Raw genomic sequence first — 21714 nt, 5'->3', positions numbered from 1 at the left:
GGTGACTGGTGATTTTATTATGTTTTTCTATTCGTAGCTGAAGAGACATTCATATAACTACTAATTTTTTTGTATTACTACAATTAACTGGATAGTAGGCAAGACCATTTGAGGAACAGATTTATTTAAGAAATAACGTACTTACGTCTCACCATACAGTGTATAATCGACACTCACCTAAAATGATGTTTATCAAGTAACAAGAAAAAAGAGACTGAAGCTGATTATCGAGTCAGGCTAAAATAATCAAAATCACTAGTATTGGGGACAAGGTAGCGAATTAACACGCTTAAAAAAGCGGTAATTTTGACGGTCATCCATGTATTTGGGGCGTTGTCAAAGAAAGCGTTATCATTATTAAAGTTTGTTCCGATACACTATCGAACTTTTTGGTTGCGTCAATTTTGAAAACTGTACTTTTCCTTTCTAAGATTATCGTCCCTTATTATTGAGGTTGCAATTGAAAGTAATCACCAAAGACAAGATACGAAACCTAGAGGCTAATAGGTAACAACAATGGTGAGAACTGGGTAATATGTTATTCTTACTTATATAACATAGTTAATTTATAATTAGAACGTGATACTTTATGAGGTGTTAATGCAATTTGATGCCTTGAAGCAGTAGTTCTCAAACTTATTTAGACACTGTACCCCTTTTTATCCACAAAAAAACATTTTAGGTACGCGTACGCTGACTGCGTACGCGTACCGCAGTTTCAGAACCACTGCCTCAAAGGATCGCTGTTGCAAGCCTTTTTAGTTTGTGTGACCAAGCTATTTAGAATTGATAATCCTGTTTTGCCACAGATTATTGAACTTGGATAAGAGAAGAGATCCAAATTACAGAAAACTAAAAACAGACACCTACTTTCTCGGAAATCTTAGAGAAACATTTGACTTCTCCTGTTTTGTGGAATAGAGAATAGAGAATAGAGATTCTGATTTAATGAAACCTACATCATTAGAAAGTATGTTCTTGTTTTTTTTTCGATTGAACTGAGCAGAATTTGCTTTTTAAAGAGCAAAAGGGTAATCCCTACAAATATTCTAGCATACTTGGTAGGAAAACGTTATAAACCACCTCAAGGGAAATGCGATCTAAGCATATGACAGCTTTGGGAGTTCCCTGTGGTTCTACCTGCTTTTAATGAAAACTTGCTTATAGAGGACACTTATTAATTATGCTGTAGGTATATTGAACAGATAGCACTTTGCATAACAATTAGTAAAAGGTTATATTTTTCTTTATTTTAAAATAGCCTCCTATTAGTTTGTCGCACTATGTCACATTTAAGGTCCTTCTCAATTTTTACCAAAATTTTAAGGAGATGTCCTCTGAGCAATTTTGTGGCTTTGCGAGTATCCTGTGGCGTTGAGAAAATTCCCTAACACGCTCTTTGTCTTCATACGGTGCTGAGGCTCAAAAAATAATTTTTAAGGCATTAAAAGGCCTTGAATGAAGTTTATGCTGAAATTAACGCTAATCTTTTATCTTTCAGACGACCAACCAAATGCTGAGGCTCGAAAGCTCATTTTGAGGTATCAAATGACCTTAAATAGCTTTTATGGTGAAATTAACATTAAGCCAACTCACTTAAATTCGGAGTGCTTGGTTAATTGGTCCATGCCATATTATTATAGCATGATTGGCTCTCAATCTTGCATCAAGTAAAAGTTATCCAGAACTTTCTCAAAATTGAGTAGGACAATAAAACTTTAACAAAAAGACATTAATAAAAAGATGAATATTTAAGAGTAGAACTTTGTCAGTCGAGGAAGCATATGAATAGCTCTTATGTTAAAATGACTTTTACCAGTACAATTAATTCCGAGCTTGAGGCAAGCACAGTTATTTATCGTACAACTTCGCAATTGAATAATACAAGTTCTGTTTTATTGATTATATTTTTGCTGAGCAAACGATAAAATTTGCTCAGTATACTCTAAAAGAAAAAGATTTGATCTTTTTCGAGCTCAGCATGAATGCTCTGATCACACAAGAATAAAGGAAAACTGATTGTTCTAGGAAAATATTTTTATGGTCGTTTGTGTAAATCAAGACTTATAGAAGGTTATTCTGTTTATTATGAAGTTGCTGAAATGGGCTAACAGAGCAGCTGAGTTCTAGACGCATATTCTGGGATATCAGTTTTGAAGAAAATAAAAAATAAAGTATACTTCTTACGAAGGCAAAAGACAGTGTTGCTCATTAAGATATTTTACTATGAGTTTAGACCCCTTTGATGCTCAGATATTTTTATGGCTCTTTTTTGCGCTTGATTAAAACAACGATTGTTCTCATCATTTAAGCTAAAAATTCAACATTTTTAGCGGTCCTTGAAAAAAAAAGTACAAATGAGTGACCAGCATAAAAAACTAAAATGAAAATATCTTTAGTTAGGCATAAAATAGGCAACTGAATGACCAAATACCAATAATGTAGGTGCTTTTTTTGTTCAGTTTCTTTAAATTTCTTAGATCTTTAAGCCCTAAGTTCTCTAAGCTACCTTTTTCCCAAATACCTCTTTTGTTCAATCGCGATTACCACCAACGGCTCAAAATTTTATAGGGGAATAAATGGTCTCTGTATTGTGGTTACGTATATGACATAAATTGTAAAGAGTTTATAAGCAACAACCGTGACAAACGGTTTAAACGCATTAAAAAGATCAAGGATTTTATCAATTAGCCTTCAGTAAACTTTTAAGAGTAATTCAAGCGGAAACACTCAAGCGCACTTTATTAGCCGAACTAAGCATATTTTCTTAGCACAGATATAAAAAAAAATCATAAAGAATTCTACCATTTCAGAAATACTGTAATTGATAATAAGTATTTAATACTGTTTGCTTCTTGACTATACGAATTATAAATTGTGTCATTGGCAGCATATCTTTTTTTGTTTATAAGTTTAACATGACATCAAGGCCCCTGGACTTTATTTATACTGAGAAAATATCTCAGAGCTAGTTTGCTTTTAAGATACATTTTTAATAGATCCTCGAGAAAATATTTCATTTGTTTTTATTTTTAAACTTCATCAAATCTTCAACTCATCAAACAGTTTGTGGTAACGAACTGTCAGTAAGGTGACTCGGTCACTCCCCTTGAAAAGGAATTTGATAACAATTAATGCCTCAAAAGAATCGGCTTTGCCTGCCGATTCCAAATATATAAACTTAATCAGGTTTAACGATATGGATATGCCTGATTTTCATAAAAGTTTCGTAACGGTATGCATGATTTTCTTAAAAAGGGGACCCCCCCCAAAAAAAGCCAAGGAATTTTGATGTAAGTTACACTATCACATATACCATATCAAAAAACCCTACTGTAAGGAGTCCAGGTCCAATCTACAAAAATGGGGAATTCATTATATTTTGGCAGAAGAAAGATCCTGAATGCACTTTTATTTAATTTCTTCTTCTCCGGGAGTAATTGTATCAAGCAAATAGTCCTAGAAGATCGAGGGAGGCTCACTCAAGCAACATTAAAAATTTAGCGCCCTTTTCGAGTGACCAAAAATATTGGAGAGCCTCAAGATCACCTTCCACGTCCCTTTTCCCCCAAAAACATCCGATCAAAATTTTGATATAGCCATTTCGTTCACCATAGTTGAAAGGTCCAATAACTATGCCTCTGAGGATGACATGATCAACCACAGCCCCTGGGAAAAGGGCTGTAAGCTTTGACATTTTCTCATTGTTTACATATAGTATTTGTTACTGGGATATATACAGCCACTTTTCGAGGGGGGGAATTTCCTCTGGGGAGGACTTTCCATGGGAAAAATTTTAACGGGGAATTCCCATGGGAAAAAATGAGATATTTTTTCTTTGGGGAGGAAAGCTTTCGGTGGGATATCCCTGGATAAATTGTACACGGAGGGAATTTATTAGAATTCACTAATGGAATTTCTTTATTTGTGCTTTCTTTCTGTTTGGCGACTCAATTTTACATGTGGAGATATTCAGTGGGAATTTTCTGCGAAGAATTAGTTGTTCTTTTGGGGGGGGGGTGATTTTCTTAGCGGGGCATTTTCCACAGGAGAAATTCCTGTGGAGTTTTCTGTGGGAAAGACTTTCCGTTAGGAGGGGATTTCCGGAAAAAATTTTCATGAAAGGGTGGGGGGGATTTCCGACATGATTTGAAAAACATTCAGAGATTAAATAGAAACAAGTTTCTGTTCAAATTAAAGAAAGGAGAATTTTTCAGGGGGAAATTTCAGAGGCTAGAATTGTCCGAGGGGAATTTTCTGGGACAGATTTTACGCATGAAAAGTTTTATATGGCAGAAATTTTTGTTGCGGGGGAATTCCAACGGGGTGGGGGTGGATTCCCCGACATTATTTGAAAAACTATCGGGTATTCAATAAAAAAAAAAGTTTTCTTCAACTGAGAGTAGGCTAAGAAGCAACATTAACTTCAAACAAACAGAAATTATTTTGTGTATGAGGTGGGTTACCCCGACTCCTCAATATATCACTTTTTATGCTAAAGATCGATTTTTTGTCCCAATTCTTTAAGAATGACTCCTGAAAGATAAGGGCTGTTTAATTGGAATAAGAAGCTTTTTTAAAGTACTTAAAAAAATTTAAAGTAAAGAGTGACGGATCGAGGAGGAGGAACCCTGCTCATATACAGAGTAGTTTCTGTTCGTTTTAAATCTTAATGTTGCTCCTTACTTTCATTTGAAAAAAAAAACTTATTTTTAATATATTTGTTCATAAAAATAGATCGAGGAGGAGGAACACTGCTCATATACAGAGTAGTTTCTGTTTGTTTTAAATCTTAATGTTGCTCCTTACTTTCATTTGAAAAAAATTATTTTTAATATATTTGTTCATAAAAATAGATCGAGGAGGAGGAATCCTGCTCATATACACAGTAGTTTCTGTTCGTTTTAAATCTTAATGTTGCTCCTCACTTTCATTTGAAAAAAAACTTATTTTTAATATATTTGTTCATAAAAATAGATCGAGGAGGAGGAACCCTGCTCATATACAGAGTAGTTTCTGTTCGTTTTAAATCTTAATGTTGCTCCTCACTTCCATTTGAAAAAAACTTATTTTTAATATATTTGTTCATAAAAATAGATCGAGGAGGAGGAACCCTGCTCATATAGAGAGTCGTTTCTGTTCGTTTTAAATTTTAATGTTGTTCCTTACTTTCATTTGAAAAAAAAACTTATTTTTAATATATTTGTTCATAAAAATAGATCGAGGAGGAGGAACCCTGCTCATATACAGAGTAGTTTCTGTTCGTTTTAAATCTTAATGTTGCTCCTCACTTTCATTTGAAAAAAACTTATTTTTAATATATTTGTTCATAAAAATAGATCGAGGAGGAGGAACCCTGCTCATATACAGAGTAGTTTCTGTTCGTTTTAAATCTTAATGTTGTTCCTTACTTTCATTTGAAAAAAACTTATTTTTAATATATTTGTTCATAAAAATAGATCGAGGAGGAGGAACACTGCTCATATACAGAGTAGTTTCTGTTCGTTTTAAATCTTAATGTTGCTCCTTACCTTCATTTGAAAAAAATTTTTTTTTTAATATATTTGTTCATAAAAATAGATCGAGGAGGAGGAACCCTGCTCATATACAGAGTAGTTTCTGTTCGTTTTAAATCTTAATGTTGCTCATCACTTTCATTTGAAAAAAAAAACTTATTTTTAATATATTTGTTCATAAAAATAGATGGGGAAGGAGTAACACTGCTCATATACAGAGTAGTTCCTGTTCGTTTTAAATCCCTTGGCCAAGCAAAATTGACAATATGTTGGGAAATAATAATCAAGTATCTTATCTATCATACATGCACAATTTACTATAGATCCTGCTTTATAATTAGGGGTTGAAGTTAGTCAATATGGCATTTGGATGTCTCAATTATGCAGTCAGGTAACAAAATATATCTTCGTCTTTTTCTCCATCTTCATTTCTACATTTACTATTATCCGAATACAAAGGGAATATCGATTCAATTACTACTACTGATGCTAACCCATAATTCTAAATCCTTGCCTCGTATATCCCTTTCCAAATTTAGAAATCTAGACGAGGAGATCTCGATTCTAAAGAAAAGGATGAGAAACATTTAATCCGGATTCTCTTCTCTAAACATTCCATTACACAAATCCTTCTAGATTTGTGTAATGGTACAGAAAAGGGAACTAAGTAGTTATTCAGTTCATCCTACCACAAACGATTGGAAGACGCAGCACAGTTATCCACCATTTGAGATAATTAACCAACACAATACTCTGTAAGGACCGTTTCTCCAATTTCCCTGGAACAAGAAGATTCTTTTCTGATTTCTACGTTACTTTTGTAAAAATCTTGTTTAAGAAGAATTCAGGTTCAAGATTTTGACTTTTACATTAAAACAAAATTTCATGATTGTCAAGGTGGGCTCCGGGGAGTATTTAGGAGCACATGCTCCCCCCACCTGAAGGTAAAATTCCACTAAACTGCAGGGTCACAGGGGCAAAAAGTATCTATGGGGGAAAAAGTTATCGGTGCCCCTTCCTCCTCCAACATTACTCTTGTATCCAACCCCGATGGAGTTGGACATGGTGAGTTGGACACAGCGAGAGTGGACTTAGCATTCTCTAGAGTAGCATCCCTGATGCAATGTACGCACTCAAAAAGGAGAGCCTGTCTTTGTAGCTAAATGTAATACAGTGAAAATCAAGTTTAAAGGTTAATTTTGACAAGAACTATTTTGTCATTGCTTTTTAAACCATCGCCTGAAGTGTCACTGAATTCTTTTTTATCGTTGTAAAATGTGTCACTGTTTTATTTTTACAATAAGTGTCATCGTTCTTTTCTGTCATCAGGCAAAGTAAATTTTTTTTGTCACTGCTAAAAATTTCATCTTTTTTTCTGTCATCGCGTAAACGGTCATTGTTTTTCTGCATCATCGCGAAAAGGGTCGTCAACATTTTTCTGTAATCAGATGAAGTACCATTCCCCCCTCTCGTGAGAATTTTTTTTGGAGCTCTCTCTCCCTGTTAAAAAGTCTTTGTGTCCGTCCATCCTGGCAAGTATTCTTACGATGAATGTTCCCACGGATAGTTTCATATGGTGAAATGGTGCAGGTTTTTCAAACACTTCAATTCTAAAAAACCAAACATCCCAAATCTGACTATAACGATGTCGTAAAATTAAGTTTAAAAGAATTCACCTTATTATATTAAATATTACATCAAATTATAATTTCAAAAATCAAAATTAAATTTTATTTAAATCAAAATTTTATTTTAAGAGTTCACCAAAGCAAAAGACTTTGAGCCTTTCAACTTTTTCTGTTTCCCTCAAAATTTTAATTTTTTATGTCATCTCTTGGGAGGAAGGGGGGGGGGGGTAATGTCTGGTCTGTTCCCCCGACTTCTGAAACTGTAAAAACTAGTAGGCCTTGAACAGTAAGAGCCAGAAGCCTACAATTCTTTGGAGAAAGTCTTCTTAGATATAGCTCAATTTTTGTAAATTTAAGTGAGTTCAGACACTTTAGTGAAGAAAGCCTTGGAAGTTTCATGAACATCCTAAACCTGTTCCCTCCGTGATTGTCCGATGCAATCTGCTTTGCCCAAAAAATGACGAGATTATGTTCCTCGAACGACTTGAAGTTTATGTGTGTAAGTACCAGGGGCAAAAGGACCCAATAGACAGAGAAAAAACCTGGATCAAAATATGGCTAGCCCTGAAAAGGGCAAATTTTTTTTTCTCAATTAGCTGGAAAGTTGCGTATGTATATTCCTAGGCCAAGGAATTTTAGTTTTTGTATAATCTTCATGTCTTCGGTTGGCTTGAAACTTATTTGAACGGACAAGAAGATTTCAATGAAGACAAATTTTGAAATAAAAAAAAAAAAAATTGGGCCTTCTAATCGATTGGGACACCATGAAACGGGCAAATAAATTTTTACTCTAATTTACTTGAATCTTGAGGGCGATGTAGACTTAGAAATTAAAAAATCCCTTCTTCACCTCATCAGAGTTTGTACGATTTTTCTTTTCTTATACAATTTTTTTCGTCTTAAAATATGTGCGCCCACCGAAAATATTCCTGCCTAAATGTTTATTGTAATGTTGGGTAGATTTAACCATCCCTGTGTGCAATCTTTGCGTCGATCATTGATAAAAGGTAATTATTAATGTAAATACATTATACTATTATATATGTGCTTGTTTGATGCAATCTTCTATGAAGAAATAATCCTTGGCAGCCATGTCTGTCATTAGAAATATTGGTAGTTACAAATTATATTAGTAGTATAATATACGTACACTGGCCAAACTTTATTCTACTTTCTGTGGTCATTCTGTCCTTTATGCTTTAGGTCTTTCCCCCCTTCAAAATAATGGTAATTTAAAAAGAATTCGGATAAATTATTCCGAATTTCTTTTGTATCTTCCACCTTAGACAAAAAACGGATTCTTGTTAGAAAATTTTCAGTTCCTGATATAACTTTGAATTTGGGGATTCCTCACAGAAAACTCTCTAGTACAGCTTCTGCTCGCCTATCTCCTCACCACCGTCTTATCCTTTTTTTCGTTCATTTTGTGTGTGTATTTGTGTCTCTCTTTGTTTTTTTTTTATATTTATTCTTACTCCACCGTATTTACTTTATGTATCGCGTGGGTGAAAAATAACATAAATAAATAAATAAATTGCTTAGAATAAAAATGATCTCATTCTTTCCGATAACAGAAAAAAATGGCACTTTTTGCAATGACGAAAGAAAAAAATGCCACCTTGCCCAACGGCAGAAAGTGACGACACTTATGGCAATGACAGAAAAACAAACATTGGCAGCTTGCCAGAAGACAAAAATAAAAGGATTTTACAATGACAGAAAAGAATAATAGCACTTTGTCCGACTGACTTCAACAAATCAAAGTTTTAGATGAAAGTGAAGAGCGAACTTAAAATTTTAGCAAAAAAATAAAAAAAACATACTGCTTCGCTCTTTATGCAACATATATCTGCAAAACTATTTCAAATAAACAGACTCGTGATATTTCTGTATGTCTTTGGAATTCTGAAAAGCTAGAGCTTTACTAAAACCAACGCAACAAAAAATGGCTGGGAGCCGAAACGTTCTTCAGTAGCCTGCAGAAAATAAAAGACTAATTTATAAGGCTCTCAGCTATGTTTGACCGCCACAAAATCAAGAACTGAATTCTTTAAAAACTTTAAGCAAGCTCGGTTTTTAGTAAGCCGCTAGTTTTTCAGATGTCAAAAAATGTAAAGAAATATCAAGAGTCAGTTTTTTTTTTTTTTTTTTAGTCAGTTTAGCAAGTATATGTTGCAAAAACTGCGAAGCCATAATTTTTGTTTATTTTAAGTTTCAATTCACTCTTTACTTTCATTAGAAAACCTTTGTTTTTTAAATGAATTTTTTTTTCCATTTTTAAAAATATACACAATAACCCTTCAAAAAAAAAAAACGCAAGGCGAAGTCTAACTTCGGCGAAGAAACCTAAGAAGTCAATAGGCAATATATACATTTACATAAATAGGTACATAAGTTAAAAAAAAAGGCATTAAATATGGGTTTGACCTGACATCTCTCTTAAACCTTCCATAAAAAAAAAGCAAAAAAAGACGTTTTGAGATACAAAGGATTCAAGGAACAACAGATTATTCTTGATATATTTGAGAAGTTGGAGATAAATATTCAACTATTTATGAATTACTATCCTATTTGAAATATATAGATTTAAAAAACTGAAGGACATAATTTTGGATGTGAAGTTAATATAAGTTACGGAAATTTATGTTATTATTATTAGAACTTTTCTACCACAATGCATCAGAGAATTTTGCATTTCTCATAAAGAAGTGTACTTTCTTTATTATTGATTCCCGGCCTTGAACACTTTAGGAAAATTGATCATAAAAAGCATATAATTATGATGAATAAAGGGTTAAAACAAGACGAATTTCCGAATTCCAAGGAAGTGAGTGCCTTCACCTACCCCAAAACGTGACGTATATGTGATGTTAAAACCAGTGCCCAATTAGTGCTCACTTTGACGGGTCACTTTGACGAAAACCTTAATTAGGGAAACTTTATTTTGCTACACATTTCGACGCTCCAAAGATATACCATTTTTTGTGCCATCTGCCAGCTTTCAATGGCTTTACCAAGAAAATATATAAGCATTAACTTTTAAGTCAGCACTTAGAGGGCTCTTCTCCAATGTTTAGTTTTTTTTTAGAACACTATTTTTGGTTTTTACTTACTGAAGGGGCTGGGAGGGGAGTACACAAAAAGGGGAGCCATAAAGCTCTATTTAAGGGACCATGAATATGGGGCCCAAAACCTCAAGCCAAGGCTTGTCAGCCATATAGATAATTTTGGTCACCAGATTATGCTTCCCAGCCTTTCAAATCCAGAGATGATACCAAAAAGTCCCATTATTGGTGATAGAAGGCACTTGAGGAAGGAATTATCAGAATGAATTTACAAAAGCCCGTAGATATGATCAAGAGCTTTAGAAAAATCATTTAAAATGCCTCTACGAACTTGGAGTAGCCTTCTAGCTCATCTTTACCTTAGCTTCCAATATTCTGATCTTAGTTGGTAGGCCTGTCTCCCTATTCTTCAATTTTTTTTTAATTGTGAAAAGACATCCTGCGCCTTGGCTATTACTTTTTGCATACTCACTGCATCCCACCTTTACTAATAATACTACCCAGGTAAGTGACGCTGTCCAGTTGATCGATTTTCTTTTACCTTACTTCAACTCATCCTCATTTATTCCTTTCTGAGCAAATTATACTTCTTAATATTTATTTTCAAATCTATTCTTTTTCTCCCAGCTCTCAAATGCTCCAAATATTCATTTATTTTGCAAACACTTTACCTAGGAAACTACTGTTATCTGTAGAATCTAAGCCTAGGACAGTTTCACCTTCCCATTTGCTTCCAACTTTCTTCCCATAGCCTTTGCCGTGTTCCTTACGACAAAATCCATTAAAGTAACCCATATAAACAGAGACGGATGACAACCCTGCCTAACTCCTGATTCCACGCCAAAATAACTACTAACCTCAATTCTTGCCTTAACTACAGACTTTACTCTAAGAAGCCAGTGTTTTTTACTCTTACGAAAATTACCTAAAAAGTTAAGGATCAACATATCCCTCTAAAACATTATCAGACTTTGAATCTTTTTCAAAGTTTTGCCGGGAACACGTGTTCTGAAACTGAATCACGACAAGAATAATATGATTTCCTCAAATGAATTCTGCATAGGTGTAGGCCTACCCAGGCCGTACTAAAACAAACTCAATTGTAACAATAAACTTTCAGCTTGTATAATATCCAATTATCATTTCTATCACATTTAGTAACACGTTAATGCATAAAACATTTCATGACAGCTCAACAAAACAGAGAATATGATCAAACGTTTATCAAGGTCCTCTTTTATTCCTCGCACAATAAACCAAACTTCTTAATGGAGCAACTGACGTTAAAATAATCTACAATTATTTTCAACTCCTACACAATTTTCTACAGCTAAGTATAAGTACAAAAAAAGCGAAAACCTGAGAGCAGTGTGGTTTTTAATGAGACGCGAATGCTTTAACTTAATGACTAAAACATATAGAAGGTTTTCCGAGCGTAAATTTAAGATTTTGTTAATCAAAAATCCGAAAGCATATGATTAGCCCAGCAACTAGGAACAAAGTACCTGAATACACAAAAATTGAGATGTATTTTGAGGGTCAGATGCAGTGACATAACTATGTGAGAATAGGAGACCCACTTTCTCTAGACTTTGGCGTAGTTTAATTTCGATAAGCTTTTACTTTTTAAATCTTTACGTAATCTGTCAATCGACAAGAGGTTGGCCCTTAAATCCCTCCCAAGCCTTAGAGGTAGTTTTGATTACTTTCTACGCATTTTTTGATACAGAAATATAAATTAGAATTCTAAGTTATGAAGTTTATAGCAATAAGAATTTTATAGCCAAAATATTAGGTGGCTTACTGAATTAAAGCGTTAGTACATTAGAAGTTTATAAACTTTGTTCAAACGGAAACTTGGAAGATAAGAATCCTGAATAGAAAACAGGACTGCTTGAGGAACGACTTTGTCCCTTCACTTAAACACTGAACGACTCGTATCGGGGAATATTTCCTCAAAAACCTTCCCAAGTTATTCTATCACCTCAGTTAAATCCAAAATACCGAAGATAATCGACTAAAATCCAAACCTGAAATTTGTTATAATTTTGACAGATCACTAGACTATTGCAAGACCAATTTGTAACGAAGAGTAATACATTCTTTTTGTTTTTTAAAGGGATCAGAAACCAACAAATTACAGTAACAATCAAAATAAATCGCATATTTTTGAATTACTTCAGCGACTCTTGAAACATCTCAGCTAATTTAGGAATAGGAGATTATTTAATAAACGCACAGATAATGGTCAATTACCTTTACAAAACGTGAGTGTAATCTAGGCAAAAACTGAAATATATACAATAAACTGAAACGGTATTAAACAGAACACGCGTACTTGCAAAATAGGATAGAAAAGTTCATATAGAATAAACTCAATTACAAAATGGATCCATAGGAGGCGTTAGTTAGAAAAAAATATACAGGATTTATCCTTCTTTTGAATCAAAGTATTACCTCTAGTATGACTAGATTCAACAGTCAAATCAAATCCAGAACAATCTCAAAACTAGGATTTCTTAATAAATTACGGACAGAGACGTTTCATTTGGCACAATAAATAAGAAAAAAAAAGAGAAAGGTGAAACACTTCTCATTGATATATTTTGATCTTTTACAACTAATAACATTTCAAATTTTATTTGAAACTTATAGGACATAATAAACTTATAGGACATAATAAATAATTCAAAAATTTGTCTGGTTCTGGTGGAAAGTACAGTTTTGCTTTCCAACAGAAATTGTATGGGACTCGTACTGTCTTACTCGTTTTCTTAAAAATAACAACAACAAAAAAAACAAATACATTTACATGTCTAGAGTGGCAAAGGAAACCCGGGATTCGAAGCCTTCTGAAACAATTTTTATAAGCAAAGGCCTATACATTTTTTCCCCATTTCGTTGAAAAAAAAACAGCTAACTCAAAAACGGATCTTTTATTTGTTACTCTTCAATACTGATGTTAAGATTCCGTAGTGGGAATAGCTTACAAGGAAAAGAGACAAAAAGGAACAAGACCTCTCAGAATTTTAAAGTTTATATGATATCAAGCAAGATCTCTCGTAAGTTTTATTTATCATAATATGTATCGAAATGAATAGCTAATCAATGCAGCATTCAAGCCAAAGACATTCAGGCATAAAAATCAATTTTTCAACTATTCTCTATTAAATTAATTTGCAGAAACGGATTTTGATAACGTATCTAAATATTAGAATGTAAATTATTCCTAATAGATCTTACTTCTGTGAAAAAACTTTCACTGAAGAAAGATCGTTTGCGTATCTTCTTAAGCTTAATTTTAAAAGATTTAAATGACTTTAAGCTAAAGAGCACGTTTCAAATGACGTTAGAAGTGTAATTAAAATACGTTTGCAATATACAATGCTCTTGAATATTCTAATAGCATCCAATAATTTCTTCTGTGAGCGACCCCCACATTCAAGGAATTCAAAGTCACGAGGATTCATGTTGGTTTTAAAATATTTAATCGCATAAAACTGTAAAAGCAGATATAGATACATTTAAATTAATTCCTATATATTTCGTTAACCATGAAAGCAGAGTTATACAACTTTTTTTTTCTATTTAATTATTTAGTAGAAACTGGTCTTGATAAATAATCTGAATACTAAAATGTACAATCATTCCCAGTACGTCTTACTTATACGAAATACATTCACTAAAAAAGATTGTAAGCGTTCTCGTTAAGTTTAATTTTAGACAGTTTTAGATGGTAAGCAAAATAGAAATTCTAAACTGGCCATAGAAGTGTAATTAAAGTAAATTTGCAACATATAATGCTCTTGAACATTCTATTGGCATTCAATAAATTTTTCTAAGAGAAACCATCGCATTAAGAAAATGGAACTCACAGTCATCAACAGTCATGTCGGTTTTAATATAATTCATTCCAATGCATTTTCAAAAAGCTGCCTTTTTCACAAACAGGCAGTATCATACATGTACCAAAAAAAAACTGAGTCATGGAACAACAGTCGAACGTTGCATTTAAGTTGTTGAACATTTCTAATGTTGATTCAATACACTAAAAAACTAGTGTACATTCAGGTGAATCGTCTGTCTGATTCACTTCTGAAAAGACCAATATTGGAAGAACTACAATCAACGAATTACTTCAAGAGTTCCAATAATCTTTACAAGCCATCAAAAAGTTTCATAATAGAGAGTTTAGGTCTTTTTGTAATGAGAACATTATATTGTCTCAACAACTTTGGAAAACCTTGCTTACCAACAATACTTCAAAGCCCAAATAAACAAATGAGCTCCAGTCCCATTTTTTTCCAATTCAAGGCACAGGAAAGCCGATTTAAAGAATATTTTGTTTTTTCCCTCTTCTCGACAGAAAGTCAAAACTTTACATAAAAATTACAAATATATGTCGAATCGCATGCTAACTTCTTTATATATAACTTTTCCTTCATTTGTTATTATGTAAAGGTTTATTGTTAAACAAAGTACCTCGCTTTGTATAAAATCAAGCAGTTCCTCGTTTAGTCTTTTGCTGATTACATTTATTTTCTACTTAGACTAACAGAGACCGAAGAAAATATCGGTAACCTTAATTTCTTTCCAACGATTAATATCTTTTCACCGACGTATTATTTTAACTACTATTTACGGAGAAAATTTGTTATCCTGAATCAGAATTTAAAGTAAATTTTTTTTTCATTCGATCTTCCGCAAAAACACCTTCACTTTTAAGCATTGAAATTTCTCTTACAAATATTGAATACAAGGACAGAAATATCATAGAAGCAGAAAAACACAAGTATTGAACACACACTGGCATCTATCAAAATATCAAAGCGAAGCTTGATTTTTTTAAAAATACTAGGGCAATCAAAAAAAGTACAACTTAAAAATTTTTACGTTTATATTAAGTGTATGGATATAAGTGGACTAATATCCATACAATGACGGAAAATTTATAGAAAATCGATTTTACTCAATTTGATTTCTGATATGTTTAAAATGAAATTTTTACCACGCCAGCTGATAGAATGTATTTGTTTGAATGTATTGGTGAAATGTATTTTGTTACGTTCCATATTCTTTAAATAATGATGATGCATGTGTTTCTATCACTTTTTCTAATAGCAATCTTTGTTTTGTATAATATACAAAATTACCGCTTGAAGTATTTTTTAACGTTACATTAGAGACAAATCAAACAGTCATCTCGTTAAGAAAACAAATTAATCGCTTTAAAAAAGGAATAAAAAAAATCGAAACACGAATATCTATAGGGCTTTTTGAGATTAATGTAGCAATCGTGATCGAAAAAAATTCGTTTTTTTGCTTTTGTTGACGTGAACTTTCAGGTGATCAGAAAATATAATGTGATCAAGAAAATTCAGATATGAAACTAATGGTTAGTCTAGATAAATTGGTAACGAACAAATAAACGTTCAAATAGGGAAATTCCATTTATTAGACAGTGAAAATAAATTCAAAAGTTTAGATATTTCGATCACATGTTCAGCAATCGTCATCAGCAGAAAATACAGACTTTTGTAACTGTTTCCACTGTCTCATAAATGGACTCATCCCCATTTGAACGTTTATCTGTTCGTCATAGAAAGGTAGTGTTGTCTTGGAAAAAAACACCTAATTTAAGATATTACATAAAAAACTGGTAACGTTTTCTATCCTCTGAAAATGGCAATGAAAGAGGATTTAAATGGCAATGTCATTATAGAAACTATACTGACGGGATATTTGAGATTAGGATGTCGCCTTTCATCGGATCGCAAGCAAATTTGACCGTATAGAATTAGTTCTAACATTTTTGGATGGTTTACAGCATCATCTATCTAGTTTTTGTTTCCTTATATATTTTTTATCATAAAAAGAAGGCTTATATGAAAAAAAGGCAGGCTTGAGTAATTTACTACTTAGACAAACCGTAGAAAAGAATATTTTTTAGTGAAAAGAAAGCATTTTAAAAGTTGAGGGACGTCTTTGCAAGTATGTCTCAGCCTATCATTAGTTAAACTGACTATACAAATATATATTTACATACAACCTATAACTTTGCGTCTGATGGCCAAAACCGCGTGGTCTTTGTATCAATCCTTTTTGTTTGAAATTATCTTTACGATAAGCAAAGTTAAGAATGAAATAAGTAAGTCTAGTTGACTGAGAAAGCATACATTTACACTACAACAAAAAAGCTTACACACTGAACAGTCTTTATAGTTGATATCACGTTTGGATATTCAGGTAAACATATCCATATTTGCTACCATGTGCAGCTGTTTAGACTTGATTGAAAATCGTCTTTGATTTAAAAATTAACACAGAACAACTACTGACATAGTATTTCATGTCAGATATCTTCCTCTGAGAAACTACAATCAGATTCCTCAAAGCTTTCATCTGAGGTCAAACATTCCGTTTCTTCATAATCTTGAATTTCTTGATCAGTCAAGTGAGAACCTTCTTGAACAAACTCCGCAAACCTATAATAAGCCATATTCTTTGAAGTAGAGTCAACAATGAAAACTATAACAATTTAACCAAAACTTTAATTTATGTTGGTGCATGCATTTCTGCTCAAAGAAAGATAAAGGCGTCAAAAACAGAAAAAGTACGTTTTTAGGCTCCAATTTTTCTACCTTGCCGAGGAGAGGGACTTTTTTTTTGAAAAAACATCAGAGGGAGGAAAATACACTCTCCTTATTCAGCCGGGAGGAAAGATATTTTTAAATAAACTGATTGGACGTTTTAACAATATAAAAATAACAGGCCAGAAGTTTTCATCTTTCCCAGGAGAAGGACTCCTTTAGAAAATATCAGAGAGAGGGAAAAATTCTGTCTGTGTTCATCCGTGAAAACAGGTATTTTTAAATAAATCTGATGGGATATTTTAACAATATGAAACTAAGGGCCAGAAAGTGTAATGTGTTCGTGCATGTTTCAGATACTGTTGTTTATTATTTCACTTTTATATTTCTTCATTTTTGATAAAGCAGTAGATTGAGATCAGCATTGAGCGAAATTAAGACAAATTACTCAGATCTTTATGGGCACATGTGAAGACTAAGCAAAATCTCATCAATATGAAACTAGACAATTAGTGAGTTTAAAACACCTGGAGTGGAATCTACAGGATGTTTTTTTTTCATGTTTTCATGTCTTTTCAGCAGCGTAAAGTGCTACCTTCAACACGAGAGAGTCGTTCTTTATTGGGCAATTCCTATCACAGTCTTTCAACAGAATTTGCGTTTATATGCTCTGAATTGCGCTGAGAATTGAATTACCTTCATTTTCCAGATATAATTACAGGCACTTGAAAATATATATTTATTTTGGCTCTGCTAATTTCCGTAAAGAATAACTTACAATTCCTACACTGGGGAACAAAAGATGAGCTTTTTTTTTTATTTTAATCTAACGGTACTGGTGTAATTACAGTTAACAATTATCGTTCTCCAAGTGGTTGTGTCAAGCAAGTTCTTTCTCCAATTCTTGATGAAATACTACATAGCTCATTGAGGAAGGAAATTATTTAGGAGCTATCCAGTTACTTGATCTTACATCACTTTATATCCTTTGAAGGGCCGTTTGCTTTTTCTCAGCCCCACCATGACCTCCTTCAGTCTCTTAGCTTCCGCCGTCCTAAAAATCTGACAAAACTAAGCATAATCTCTGTAATATTGATACTCGTTAAATAACGATACTTATAAAAGACAATATGTTTATTCCCGTACCCTATCTTACTGCTGAAATAATTATCGCATCCCTTCTCCCTTGAATATTTCAAGAACAAATCTACCTAATTTCTCTTTCGTAGCAAAGGTGAAATTCTGGACAATTTACATTTCAATGAAAATGAAGGAAGATTCTAATCACTGCTTTGTAAAGGATATAATTAGATTTACGTTCTAAGTGAAAATCATTAATTCCAATTTTCCTTCCTCCCGCTTTCAGGAACCATCAATGAATCTGAAATTGCAACAGAACCAAAATTAAAATAACCAAACAAAATAAATTTCTAACTTAGTGCTTACATTTTCGAAACGACTTATCTAGAATACTGAGCATTGCTGATGTCTCAACAAATTTTTCTTAAAATTAGTTCATTTATTTTATATAAAAAAACAAAACATTCCTCTGAAGCAGCTACTGTGTTTTAAAAAAGGTTGTTTTATTTTTATTTTTTTAGCTAAGAGTCCATTTACCTTTCATTTATTTTGCGCAGGTGGCAAATTTGCACAACTGAAAATTGAAAATTCTCAAGAAAAAAATTGGGATGCAGAATTTTTTTTTTACTCAATTCTGCAGAAATAATTACTGAGAAGAACCACCATCACCATTGTCGTGGACTTTTTTTTCTTTTTTTTATCATGATCAGCAACTGTGCGCCTTGGAAAAGATACGAGCCAAAGAGCTAAAAAGGAAAGCATCTTTTATACTATAAAAAGATCATCTAATCTGATCTGAATCCAATCTAATCTGTGAAAAAAATTTCCAGGAACAGTTTTACAGAATAACCCTGAATTTTTTGTTTCCAAATGACATTTCTCTTGACATGAAACCTGGTTATGCTTATTTTTCTCATATGTGGAACCTGTTTCAGGGTACCATAATGCCAACTATTCTTTCCGGCGAACCTCAACGAGGTCCTTTCAGCAGTAATATTGTTTGGAGGATGCATTTCCTGCTGCTAGGGCTAGGCTTACTAGCAAGCATATAACACCATCTACCCATTTGTCCTTCTTTTCTTGACATCATATTCTGAACCCGATTAAGTTCTCTTCTAGTCTCTTAGAGAAATATTTTTGATAGAAAATCAAACTGGCCCAAAAGTTTGTTGTCCCCGACAAGCCGAATTCATGCCAGGAAGATCGACAACTGAGCAGATTCACACGGTTAGACAGATCGTAGAGAAGACAGTGGAATTCAACAAAAAAGTCTACTGTAAATTAACTGGAAGAAAACGAAGATCATGCCCATAGAAAAGACATCACTCTCAACTGTTGAGATTAACGGCCAAGCTGTCGATGTGGTAAAGCAGTTCACATATCTCGGATCAACTATATCCTCAAGCGGCACAATTGACGCCGAAATCTCAGCCAGATCCGCCCAGGCAAGCTCGGTGTTCGGACAACTCTTAAGAGCAGTCTTCCACAAACCGCAAATTAGCCGCCATACCAAAGCCCGAATTTACAACGCCACAGTCTCAAGCATCATGACATGGCCTGAGACATGGCCGATAACCCAGACACAGCTAAGAAGGGTCGACGCTTTAAAGGCTAGATACCTGTGTCAAGTCGAAGGCTTCAAATGGTATGACAAGATTCGCAATATTGAGATCCTGAAGACCTTCAAGCTGGCAAACCTCTTTACCCAAGTAGAAGCCCGCTCTATAAGGTGGTACGGCCACCTACTCCGTCTCCCGCTAAGTACCCCCGCAAGGATCATCTCAGACTTCAATCCCTCGGGAATGGGTAGAAACGCCCTCGAGGAAAACCACGCACTAGATGGGCTGATGTAATAAACCAACACCTGCTCAGTCACAACATCAGCCCAAATGAGGCCCCATCCTTAGCCCTGGACAGGGCTACTTGAAGAAGACTGACAGTATTGTCAACTAGCTCCCTCTACGCTGAAGACCCTGCTGAGCAAGAGCGTTAAGTCAAGTCAAGCCACTGTATCAAAACGCACTGTTCATCTTCTGCCAATCTTTTGCCGCGTCTGCTTCTCACCTTGACTGAGGTAGATTTTGCAGTCTCAGCAAAGATTGTCTTTATCTCCAGCCAACTGACTAGGCTTTTCCTCATTCCTTGGCCTTTTTCTTTGCTTTTGAGTATTTTTGCCAAAAGTACCGGTAACAAAATTAGAAATAATCCGCTCATCCTCAAACATTTTCATTTATACAATGAGTGCGTTCTCAAATATTGTATTTTGAGAGAGGATTTTTCTATATTTTATATTCCTATTTCTATAGGAGCCAGACGGTTAGATTATCCATTCATCTATATTGTAAACTTATAACGTGATGGTGGATCAAAGAGCAATCGAAAATACTATAACTCACCAAATGCAACAGGCAACGAGCGCAGAACCTTCCTTATGACTTGGGTCGCCTCTAATTTTCCGACGGATATCAACGTTTAGTGGCAATCACGTCCTCGAAAAAGTTCCCCAGTGCCTTGCGCAAGCAGCAAAGTGAGCGAGTTAATATCTCATTGCGTTACGTTACGTTGATAGCAAACCCGGCCTTAGTTCAATTATTTTGAACAGAATTGTAGAGGAGGGGATGTTACATTTTCTCCTTTTGGCACTGCCGCTCCTCCCAAATTAAGGCTCAGGATCCATGCTTGAAACCTGGAATCTTCTTTTTTTCACTATGAGTCGCATTAAGGCTTAAGAAATAATTTTATGCTTGTGAGATCCTACTCGTGGCCTTCAACCTATGTTCAGAGTCAACACAGAAGTCTCCTATGTATTTTGTTTACAGCCATTTGGTATAGAGTGGATACTTAATATTGACTCGATATGTTACTAGGAGAGGCTCATTCAATTGGAACCTAAAATTCAGGGTAACCTTTCTGAGTGTAAAAGTGATTGTAAGATCCAATCTCCCTTTCATACTTTTTTTTTGTCCTCGGGTACCTTCATAAATGCCGATAGTATCGGACCAAAATTTTGAGATACGTATTTATTTCACTTTCACTATTTCACTATAGAGGAGTGGTTGAAAGGTTAACAAAACTCACCTCTAAGACTGGAAGAGCCCATGTAGTCCAAAGAACAGGAACTCCAAATTATGCAAATGGCCAATCCTAAGCAACTATATTTTATTGGAAAAAGTTGGCATATCGCACCTTGTCAAAACCGGAATCATACAATGAATTTGGATCTGAGCTATTAGAGTTGCAAATGCTTCATACTTCATCCCCTCCACCATCCGTGTTTTTTGCAAAAAGATAGGCATTCAGAGTGTTATCGTGCAAGTACGAGTCGTACATGTACGAGTCGTGCAAAGAATTCTTCTGATGAAAAGTGTCGTTCGACGAGAGAAGGTATGGAGGCGTCAACGACCCAATTTGTAAATATGGTCATAGAGACTTCAACTATGTGTACGATTTCGGTTTTATCAAGGTGCAACATCTCACCTTTTTTACTAAAATATGTTCAAAGAATGGCGATTGCATAATTTCGGATGCTTGATTCGGACCGCACGGGTTATGCCCTTCCTAGAGGCAATTTTTTTTGGAATTTTCGGTCGCTTTAAGAGGAATACCTATTTGAAAATTTTGTTCAGATTCCATAGAAGGTTACAAGGGTGAACGGGGGTAAAAATGGCACAGAAAAGGGGTGGCTATCCAAATACACTCACTACAAAAAATAACATTGGGTAGAGGAAAATTAAAATGTTATGGAGAACAAATAACAATGTAGTGACGTTTGACGGTAATTTAGTAGAGAACGAGGGTATAAGCATTGTTTTGAGACGTGACGAGCTGAAAAGGA

General features: G+C 34.1%; 2 protein-coding genes across 4 annotated transcripts in view; both read right to left on the bottom strand.

The window, feature by feature from the left end:
• LOC136041820 (putative defense protein 3) overlaps window positions 1-279 on the bottom strand; it is a 38782-nt gene extending 38503 nt beyond the window's left edge. Inside the window, exon 1 of one of the 2 annotated variants that reach the window (XM_065726596.1) lies at window positions 178-279. The gene's annotated coding sequence lies outside the window, so the exon portion shown is untranslated. Of the gene's footprint in view, window positions 1-145 lie in introns of both variants that reach the window. The other variant, XM_065726597.1, reaches the window with a different exon arrangement.
• An 11030-nt stretch (window positions 280-11309) lies between these two features.
• LOC136041818 (nuclear envelope integral membrane protein-like) overlaps window positions 11310-21714 on the bottom strand; it is a 72589-nt gene continuing 62184 nt past the window's right edge. For both annotated transcript variants that reach the window (XM_065726592.1, XM_065726591.1), the window contains one exon: window positions 11310-16694. In XM_065726592.1, coding sequence (XP_065582664.1) covers window positions 16562-16694 — 133 coding nt within the window. In that variant the 3' untranslated portion in view covers window positions 11310-16561. The remainder of the gene's footprint in view (window positions 16695-21714) is intronic.

Source organism: Artemia franciscana, unplaced genomic scaffold (assembly GCF_032884065.1).
Source record: "Artemia franciscana unplaced genomic scaffold, ASM3288406v1 PGA_scaffold_38, whole genome shotgun sequence".
In the NCBI taxonomy this organism is placed as follows: domain Eukaryota; kingdom Metazoa; phylum Arthropoda; class Branchiopoda; order Anostraca; family Artemiidae; genus Artemia; species Artemia franciscana.
This window is presented reverse-complemented; position numbering and strand designations above follow the sequence as displayed.